Below are 10,402 nucleotides of genomic sequence, written 5' to 3'. Positions count from 1 at the left end.
ATCGCAGGGTCATGAGTTCAGGCACCACCTTGGGTGTTGAGCCTACCTAAAAATATATAAGTAAATAAATAAAAAACTTTTAAAAAGTAAACACAGATGAAATCCATGCAAATGTTTAACTCAATGTCTCAAGATATTATCATTCAACATATAATCAATAAATATAAAACATTAATGAGTTAGCTTACATTCTTTTTTTCTTGTTAAGCCTTCAAAGCCCAGTATGTATTTTACCCTTATAGCACACCTCAATCTGAACTGGCTACATTTCCAATGCTCCATAACCACATTTGGCTAATGGTACTATATTGGACCACACATTTAGATGTAAGTCATGCTTTCTCATAGCTGCATAATATTCTGTAGAATGGATATACATTTACAGTCAATTTCTGTGTTAATGGACATGCAAATTATTTCTAAGGTTTCAGGGGTGGGGAGTTGCACTGAAAGCAGTGTTCCATGAACTTGCTTATTTTTTTAAGTTTATTTATTCATTTTGATTTAAAAATTTTTAACTAAAAAAAATAATAAAAATGCTTTTAAAAAGAGGGGCACCTGGGTGGCTCAGTCGGTTGAGCGTCAGACTTTGGCTCTGGTCATGATCTTGTGGTCCGTGGGTTCAAGCCCCACATCGGGCTGTGACCTGACAGCTCAGAGCTTGGAGCCTGCTTTGGATTCTGCGTCTCCCTCTCTCTCTGCCCCCCCCCACTCGCACTCTGTCTCTCTCTCTCACAAAAATAAATAAACATGAAAAAAATTTAGGGGCACTTGGGTGGCTCTGTCGGTTAAGCGTCCAACTCTTGGTTTCAGCTTAGATCATGATCTCACAGTCTGTGGGTTCGAGCCCCACATTGGGCTCTACGCTGATAGTGTGGAACCTACTTGGGATGCTCTGTCTCTTTCACTCCCTTTGCCCCTCCCCCACTCTCTCTCTGTCTCTCTCAAAAAACTAAACTTAAAAAAAAAATTAAAGCTTATTTATTTATTTTGAGAGAGAGGGAGGGGGTGGGGCAGAGAGAGAGAGAGAATCCCTGTCCACAGTGCAGAGCCCCACCTGAACTCACGAACCACAAGCCGAACTGAGCTGAAACCAAGAGTCAGAGGGTTAACCGACTGAGCTACCCAGGTGCCCCGTGTGTTGTTTTGTTTTTTAAATTTTGTAATGTTTGTTTTTGAAGCAGGCTCCAGGCTCTGAGCTGTCAGCACAGAACCCAACGCGGGGCTCAAATCCCCAAACTGAGAGATCATGACCTGAGCTGAAGTTGGACGCTCAACTGACTGAGCCACCCAGGCTCCCATCCCCATCTTTTTTTTTTTTTTAAAGATTTTATTTTTAAGTAATTTCTACACCCTGCGTGGGGCTCAAACTTACAACCCTGAGATCAAGGATGGCATGGTCCACTGACTGAGCCAGCTGGGGGCCCCTCCGTGAACTTTCTTATGAGAAAACTATTGAGTGAATGAGTGAATCACTATGTTGACCTCAACCTTAACACTTACTAGGGAGGTATTATCAATGTTGTCAATATCATTCCCATTTTATAAATAAGAAAACTCATGTGAGGAAGCCTATCATAAGATCACATAGCAAGTGAGCTCCAGGTTTCAAGGTCAGCACCTTCTCTGCAGCATAACTGCCTGCTGCTTTTTTGTCTTTCCGTGACACAAAGAAGTAGGGTTCAATGTGTCTGTGTGACGTTGGATAAATCATTTATTTTATTTATTTGTTTCAAGTTTATTTATTTTGAGAGGGAGAGCAAGCACATGTGTGCGGGAGGGGCAGACAGACGAGGAGGGGCAGGGAGAGAGGAAGGGAAAGACAGAGATTGGGAATCCTAAGCAGGTTCTGCACTGTCAGCCCGATGGAGCTACTCAAGGCTTGGACTCCCCAGCCGTGAGTTCATGACCTAAGCTGAAGTCAGAAGCTTAACCGACCCCGCCACCCAGGCGCCCCCGATAAATCATTTATTGTAAATGAGCTTCAGTTCTTTTATCTTTTTTTTTTTTTAAGATTTTCTTTTTTAAATAATCTCTACACCCAACGTGGGACTCGAACTGAGGATCCTGAGATCGAGAGTCACAAGCTCCACCGAATGAGCCAGCCAGGCGCCCCTCTTTCATCTTAAATTCCTACTTCCCAGGGAGGTTGCCCTGAGGCTTAAAATGGTTTAGCGTCTGCAAAAATGTCTCCTCTGATAAAAATTTTGCCCAAGCAATGAACAATAAATTTTGCAGTACCATAATGAAACACAAGAGGGGGTTCATTTATGTTTTTATTTCAACGGCAGGCAACTTAACAAATACTTTGGTACATTTACTAGGTAAAAGTTTCTGAGATTGTCAATTAAACAAACCTTTTTTTAACGTTTATTTTTTGAGAGAGAGAGTACAAGCTGGGGAGGGGCAGAGAGAGGGAGACACAGAATCCGAAGCAGGCTCCAAGCTGTCAGCACAGAGCCCAATGCAGGGCTTAAACTCACAAACACAGAATCACAGGCTGAACTGAAGTCAGACACTTAACCGCCTGAGCCACCCAGGCACCCCGGACATTGCCAATTTCCAAGGAACTCCGGTGAGCACCTCTGCACTCATTCATTCTGATACATTTTCTGAAGTAGGTGTTCCTGGGAGGTGTTTTGCTCAGGAAACTGAACAAATAAAACTGCTGACATTTCCATTCTTAAAAAAAGAGCAGTGCCCAAGATTTCCTTGAGAATATTACAGGCCTGGACAGTGAATAATCCTAAACTGGCATAAAACACAGCCTATTAGGATCACACTAATCTTTAATTTGTGCAGAAGGCAGACACGTTTAGAATCACATGTTTCAGCAAGCATAGCCAACCTGAATTCACTGTAGTCTGAAAGTTTCCACTGAAATCTCTGAAGCCTTCAGAGACATGTGATTACCATACTTGTGTCTTCAGTCAATCAGAATGAGAAAAAAACTACATGATTCCCAAGGACACAGCCACAAAGCAGGTGATTTGGATCTGAAGAAAACCAAAGTGACAGGGAGGGAGCCTGGGTGGTTCAGCGTCAGACTTCAGCTCAGGTCACGGTCTCGCGGTTTGTGACTTTGAGCCCTGCGTCCAGCTCTGGGCTGACAGCTCAGGGCCTGGAGCTTGCTTCAAGTTCTGTGTCTCCCTCTCTCTCTCTCTCTGTTGTTCTCATGCTCTCTCGGTCAAAAGTAAAGAAACGTTAAAAGAATTTTTTTTTAATTCGAAGAAAATCAGGGTGAAAAGCTCTAGCCACCAGTAACAAACAAATGAAAGAGAACTGGAAAAATTCAAGCCAAAAGGTGTCACGAAAATGTACATGTTGCCTTAAGGGCTTTGATACAGTAAAAAAGTATAAGATACAATATTTTGTTTATTTTGCAAAGGTACTGAGTATTCTTATTCTTAATTCTGATATGAGCAAAGAACTCTCTTATTCATCTTCATTAGTTATCTCTTTAATCTTTACAGAGGATGGTTAAAAGCGCAATTTCTGAAATCAGATCCATGTTATGAACAACTTACTTAACCTCTTTGAGCCCCAGATGCCTCATAAGAGTATCCTTCGTAAGTTGTTGAGAGGATTACATGAAATAAAGCAAGGCACATAACGCAGCTCTAACCATGTAGTATACAATATTGTATTGTTCTTTTTTTTTTTTTTAAGGGGGAGTGGGGAACTGAACCCACCTTAGGGGATGAGTCATGTCCAGTTTTTTTTTTTTTAATGTTTATTTGAGAGAGAGAGACAGACGGACAGAATACGAGCAGGAGAGGGGAGAGAGAGAGGGAGACATAGAATCTGAAGCTGGCTCCAGGCTCTGAGCTGTCAGCACAGAGTCTGACTTGGGGCTTGAACTCACGAGCCATGAGATCGTGACCTGAGCTGAAATCAGTCGTTTAACCGACTGAGCCACCCAGGTACCCCCACAATATTGCTCTTATTATCCCTGGTGCATAATCTTTAGCAGAATACTTGGCACATAGTAGGATCTCATTAACAACTATGTTGATGATGATGATGATAATGACAGTGGTGCGTGCAGTGGAGGTGATGGGGGGGTGGTGGTAACAAGAACTAACATTTATCTAGCACTTATCATGCATCAAATACTGTTCTTAGTGATTTTATGTATAGTAACTTATTTAATCTTCCCAACACCCCTGTGAGGCTGGTAATATTGTTACCCTCATTTTAGAAACGAAGAAACCTGAAACTAATGTAACATTGTGTGTCAACTACACTTTAATAAATGAAATAAAGTAAAATAAAACTTCAAAAAGAAAAGAAATGAAGTGCAAAGTAGCCAGAAATTTTTGTGGGAGGGATGAACAACTATGTTCTTATATGCCTCTGTACCTCTTGCATTTATTCTTCCAATTACCACTTTGATCTGCTAAATTTGTATTTATTCTGCCAAATCCAACACAAGACCCAACTTTTTGCAAAACCTTCTTAAACCTCCAGGAAGAAATAGCTTATTATTATTTATTTTTTCTATTTTTTATTCCTTTGAATGAGCGTTCTTTGAGAGCAGGAATATATTTTCTTCATTTTATTTTTTAAGGTTTTTTTTAGGGGTTTTATTACTATTTTTAAATGTTTATTTATATTTGAGAGAGAGACCGCGCAAGCAGGGGAGGAGTACGGAGAGGGAGACCAAGGATCTGAAGCGGGCTCTGTGGTGACAGCAGAGAGCCAGATGTGGGGCAAACCGCGAGAGATCGAGCCTGCAAACCGCGAGATCATGACCTGAGCCGTCCTGGGAGGCTTAACTGACACCCAGGCGCCCCTTTTAAGATTTTATTTTTTTTTCAACGTTTTTTTTTTATTTTCTTGTTTTTATTTTTGGGACAGAGAGAGACAGAGCATGAACGGGGGAGGGGCAGAGAGAGAGGGAGACACAGAATGGGAAACAGGCTCCAGGCTCCGAGCCATCAGCCCAGAGCCCGACGCGGGGCTCGAACTCAGGGACCGTGAGATCGTGACCTGGCTGAAGTCGGACGCTTAACCGACTGCGCCACCCAGGCGCCCCAAAATTTTATTTTTAAGTAATCTCTATATTCAGGGTGGGACTGGTACTCACCACCCCGAGATCAAGAGTCACAAGCTCCATCGACTAGTCAGCCAGGCACTGCTATTTTATTCATTTTGAATTCTAGCTTCCCTGACTCTCACCATTGAGCATAGTCTATAGTCTAATTAGGGGATATGGACTTTAAGTCAACTTCGGAGAAAATGTCTGTGTAAGGTTTCCAGTTAGCTTTTCATGGGAAAGATTTCACTTTACTTGGAGATTTGGTCTTTCGTGTCTCTCTCTCTCTCTCTCTCTCTCTTATATTGAAAATGGAAGTCTTTTCTAATGTCCTTAGTAAGCAAAATAAAACGTTGTAACGTCGGCTTCCAGAAGTATTTTGAGAATTTTATTGGTCTATAAAGTGAAACATTTTCAAAACGTTCCTTGCTTTTTGCCTGTTAATAAGGACACCTAGCTCTCCACAGTAGCACTGTCAAAGGAGGGGAAACTACACTTCCCATAATGCCCCAGCTCCGGAAGGAAGTGAGACTCAACAACTCCCGTGATTCCTTATAGACCGGAAGCCGGGATCTTAGTTCTCTTTCCCATCTTGCAAGGTAAGTATGGCGGGGCTTCTCTGCGAGACTAGATTTCAGGATCCCTAATCCTTCACCATCCGAACCGAGAAGGAATCAAGTAGGCACCTGCAGGGGTCGAACATGCTCGGGGCCAACTGAGAGGCCTCCCAGACGCTTCATTTTTCTCGCCTGGGTTTGCATAGAGGCACGAAGAGGTTGAGGTGGGATGCCGTAGAGGCTCCGGAACTCCGGCTGCTCGCCACCCTCCTGGGCTGGGGATACTGGACCCCTCTGGGGATCCGTAGCGGAATAGTGGGGCCCCAGGGAGCATGGTGACAGCGCGCGCTCTGGAATCCCGGGTTCGGGTTCGCAAAGACGCCGCTGAGTTTGAGCCACGTTGGGATTTGGAGCCGAGGCCAAATGCTGCTTTTCCTTCTTCCCACGTCCGCGCCCGGAAGTCGCCTGTTGGCTTTGCGCTTCTTTTCAGTCTGGCCTGAGTTTGGGCTGAATGTGTCTGTGTCCTCATCTCCTAAGCCGAATTTCTCGAATGAGACATTAGTCTGAAAAGAGCAAAAGCTCTGGACGCGAATGGTTTCAGGGTCCAGCGTCGCTGCTTCATAGCTGTGGGGATTTATTTGTCAGATTTCTAGTTCCCAGAACAGTAATGGTGAAATAATGGAATGGAGACTTTTGACCACTAAATATTTAGCAAACAGATGTAAGATTTCTTCAATTAAAAAAAAAAAAAAAGTTGTAGCGTATTCGGGAGACAACCCAAAAATTAACCATTATGACGGTTGTTGCAGATTTGTGTGGTTTTGGAGGAAGACCTATCTTACAGGGGAGGCATGAAAGAACGTTAGAGGTACTTGGACAGAGAAAGTGAGGGTTCCTCCCCTCGGCAGCCTATCCGTGTCCAGTTTAGATACTGTTTTGTTATAAGGTAGTTGGTGAAATGCGTTTCTTTTTAATCTGTGTATTGCTAGATGGCGGGCGAAAAAGCTGAGAAGCCGGATGCTAAGGAGAAGAAACCTGAAGCCAAGAAGGCTGATGCTGGTGGCAAGGTTAAGAAGGGTAACCTCAAGGCTAAAACGCCAAAGAAGGGGAAGCCCCACTGCAGCCGAAACCCGGTCCTAGTCAGAGGAATTGGCAGATATTCCCGATCGGCTATGTATTCGAGAAAGGCCATGTACAAGAGGAAGTATTCAGCAGCTAAATCCAGGGTAAGGGATGAGGGGAGTCGCTGAGCATCACTTACCATTCTTAACCTGAGGAATGTTGGTCTGCCTCTGACTTTGACGCATTTGTGTCCTGATAGATTGAAAAGAAAAAGAAGGAGAAGGTTCTTGCTACTGTCACAAAACCAGTTGGTGGGGACAAGAATGGTGGTACCCGAGTGGTGAAACTTCGCAAAATGGTAAGGTTTGGAAGATTTGAATGGTGGGAGGGGTTTTTTTGTGTGTGTGTGTTTACCTACTGGAGAATTACTAATGGAGGATTCTGGCCTTACAAATATTTGTAAACTTTTGGACCTTAAACGTTGGTTGGTTGATATTAATTAAGTAGATATTAATAATACTACTAAAGCAGATATTAATTAATTAATTGACTCTTCTGTGCTTCGGTTTCTTCGCCTGCAAAATGGGAATGAAGGTTTGCCTCACGGGGTTGTTGTGAGAATTGAGGCACGAAGCCTAGGATGCTGCTAGGCCTAGAGAGCATTTGCGGACCTGAGCACGGTTTCTTGGCTCCTCTTTAACCACCCACAAGACCCAACTCTTTCTCAGTGTTTGCTCTGCAATTTTCATTGTGGAAACATGCCCAGATGTATTACAGTCATCACAGTTGGAAATTACTGCCCCAGAGAGAAAGTGGCGCTTTGATTCCTGGTCACGGTTTTTTTTGTGAGCTGGTTTTTCTGTTAGGTACTAATGTTTGAAGTAAAAGCAAGGGGTTATTGTGAGTTACTTGTCACATCCTTAGTAGCAGTCTTCGTGTGGGGTCTTGTTTTCACAGTAAGTGAACTGGTGCTCTTGATGTAAACTGTGTTTTTGGTTTTTTTTTCCTTTATGGATAAAATGGGAGTAACGCATGTTGACGGGGAGGATGTGAACACAATTGGAATCAGAAAACAAGCCATGCCTCCTTCGTAACCTCCAAAATGTGCATCAGACGTGTTGTTTCTGGAGAAGGACGGTTTAAGTTAAGGTCAGGGACGCCAGAAAAGCTTGAGAATCACTGCCACAGGACAGTGTGTAATGCTAGGACCGTGTATGATAGCTTGCCATAGAAGTCTCAGGTTTGGTTTAATCCCAGATTGATGGTTTTCATCTTTGCCTGAACACACAGCTCTGTTAAATGGATTCCACCCTATGTTTTACATGGAAAGAGTAAGCAGCATTGATCTTTGCCAAATTTAGTATCTACGGACAAGTGAAAATGAACTGTAATAGTGTAAATACAGCATTTGAAGTAGGTGAAAAGGGTGTAGCAAGTGTTTCACTGAGACTACCAGCTCCACTAATCTGATGAGCTTGTTTAAATAAGATGAACCTATGGATTCTCTACAGCCTAGGTATTATCCTACTGAAGATGTGCCTCGGAAGCTGTTGAGCCACGGCAAAAAACCTTTTAGTCAGCATGTGAGGAAACTGCGAGCCAGCATCACTCCTGGGACCATTTTGATCATCCTCACTGGGCGCCACAGAGGCAAGGTGAGCAGAGCACCTCGGCTCGTGGAGCTTCAGCTCAGGTGTCTGAGCCGCAGGTGCTTGATTGTAATGGGTCACACTCCAGGTGGGATTCTTTATTTGCCTGCAAGTAACTAGTTCACGGTGGGTGGGTAGCCCATAACAAGACCAGCAGCCCAGTCACTAGCATAACGTATTTAGTCCGTAATGTATGATAAATTATTACCATTTCCTGCTGTTGGGCTTATTATAGATGATTCCCATGTCCCTGTATCTGAAAGTACTTGTATAGATTTCTAGGGATGGAATTCGTGAGTTAAAGGATATTAAGTAAGCATTAGAAGTAATGGCTGTTCCTTGAAAAGAAGCACCCAAAAGTATTGCTCATATCCAAGGGTCATCCCTGTTGGTAGTTTGGTGTAGTTGCTTCCAAGATTGCTGAGCAGATACGTATTGAGAAATTTCCTTTACCAAATTTATAAGCCTATGATTTGATTAACTCAGAAGTGCATTTGTAATTGCAGAAATGTCTGAGATTTCTGTTTAATTCACAGAGAGTGGTTTTCCTGAAGCAACTGAGCAGTGGCTTGCTACTTGTGACTGGTAAGAAAATCCTTGAATTTTATACTCTCTGAAACTTGGCATTTTTTTTTTTACATTTATTTATTTATTTTGAGGAGGGGCGCAGGGAGAGACCCCCAAGCAGGCTCCACACTGTGAGTGCAGAACCTGACCCAGAGTCCGGTCTCAGGAACCATGAGGTCATGACCTGAACTGAAATCCAAGAGTTGGACACTTAACTGAGCCATCCAGGTGCCCTGAAGCTTGGCATTTTTAAGTGTACTTTTGTACCCACCTAAATGGAATTTTCAGTGCTATGTGGTTCCATGTCTTATTTCATTGTCATATGTATACCTGAGTTGAGAGGAAGCAAGTGTTTACATTCTGTGTGGCAGCATATCACCAAGTATCTGCCACCTAAAGTGCAGAATGGTTGGCTGTTAACCACAAGGAATGATCTCACAGACTTGTAATTGGTCTTCCACTTGGAACCAAAGTGGAGTTGCTAAACAGGTAAAAAGTGAACTGTTCACTCTGGAAAGCAGCGCTCATTTTAAATTTGTCAGGAACCTGTGGTTTTGACCAGTGTGTTTGAGTGACTGCTGTCTCCTAAGTCTTTGCTTTCTCTTTGCCTCAGCGTATTGATTTTTCCCCCCTCAGGACCTCTGTCCCTTAATCGAGTTCCTCTGCGTAGAACACACCAGAAATTTGTCATTGCCACCTCCACCAAAATTGATATCAGCAATGTGAAAATCCCCAAACACCTCACTGATGCTTACTTTAAGAAGAAGAAGCTGCGTAAGCCTAGACACCAGGAAGGTGAGATCTTCGACACGGAGAAAGAGGTAAGCTGCTTTTTCTGTCTTCGTTTTTGATAGCTCCAGCTCCTCTGGGTGGGAGTGAAAATACAGTTACAAATCGATGAAGAAAAGTCGTAAATCATGAGAAATATCTGGGGAATAATAGTGTTCCAGATGCTGCTGCATTCAGTAATTTTTAATGGCAGTTGAGAGCTCATGTCAGAATCTTTTTGAGAGTTTTCGTGGAGCTCTGAATTCACAGCTACTGTTCTAATGGGAGTTCAGCCTCGTTTATCCTTGATGTCTATTAAAAAAGACAAAGGGAAAAGAGCTACTATTTTTGTTATACTCGAAACAGGTTGTATTTCACAGCCCTCCAAGGAAAGGATTATTAAAAGTACATTCTAAATATCCCTGGGATTGAGTATTTGTGAGCTAGGATTCCTGAGAGGACTGGAGTGTGGTACTTGTGCCCTACTTTTAAATGATTTTCTTCTTTTTTTTCCCTCCCTTCCCCCTAGAAATATGAGATTACAGAGCAGCGCAAGGTTGATCAGAAAGCTGTGGACTCGCAAATTCTGCCAAAAATCAAAGCCGTTCCTCAGCTTCAGGGCTACCTCCGCTCTGTGTTTGCCCTCACGAATGGAGTTTACCCTCACAAATTGGTGTTCTAAATTTCTTACAAAGAACCTAATTAAATAACAGATCCATCCCTTTTGTGTCTTTTTTTTCTTTTTTGTTTTTAATCTTTCT

At 42.9% G+C, this 10,402-nt stretch overlaps 1 protein-coding gene across 1 annotated transcript; it reads left to right on the top strand.

Moving 5' to 3' along the window:
- The first annotated feature begins 6,557 nt into the window (after positions 1-6,557).
- RPL6 (ribosomal protein L6) lies at positions 6,558-10,361 on the top strand. Its single transcript, XM_047088346.1, has 6 exons — positions 6,558-6,821; positions 6,917-7,015; positions 8,169-8,312; positions 8,843-8,891; positions 9,510-9,694; positions 10,171-10,361. Exons 1-6 carry the CDS (start codon positions 6,585-6,587, stop codon positions 10,321-10,323), a joined length of 867 nt encoding a protein of 288 aa, XP_046944302.1. The 5' UTR covers positions 6,558-6,584; the 3' UTR covers positions 10,324-10,361.
- The last annotated feature ends 41 nt before the right edge of the window (positions 10,362-10,402 follow it).

Source organism: Lynx rufus, unplaced genomic scaffold (genome assembly GCF_022079265.1).
Source record: "Lynx rufus isolate CCGP_SWC_20201006 ecotype Redwood Valley unplaced genomic scaffold, mLynRuf1.p SCAF_24, whole genome shotgun sequence".
NCBI classification, from domain to species: Eukaryota; Metazoa; Chordata; class Mammalia; order Carnivora; family Felidae; genus Lynx; species Lynx rufus.
This window is presented reverse-complemented; position numbering and strand designations above follow the sequence as displayed.

What these genes read in the sequence shown, in the direction of transcription:
- RPL6 (XM_047088346.1), top strand. Translation starts at nt 6,585, where the DNA reads ATGGCGGGCGAAAAAGCTGAGAAGCCGGATGCTAAGGAGAAGAAACCT. An exon ending in ATTCAGCAGCTAAATCCAGG is followed by an intron (nt 6,822 to 6,916) that starts GTAAGGGATGAG and finishes GTGTCCTGATAG; the next exon opens with ATTGAAAAGAAAAAGAAGGA. An exon ending in TCTTCGACACGGAGAAAGAG is followed by an intron (nt 9,695 to 10,170) that starts GTAAGCTGCTTT and finishes CCTTCCCCCTAG; the next exon opens with AAATATGAGATTACAGAGCA.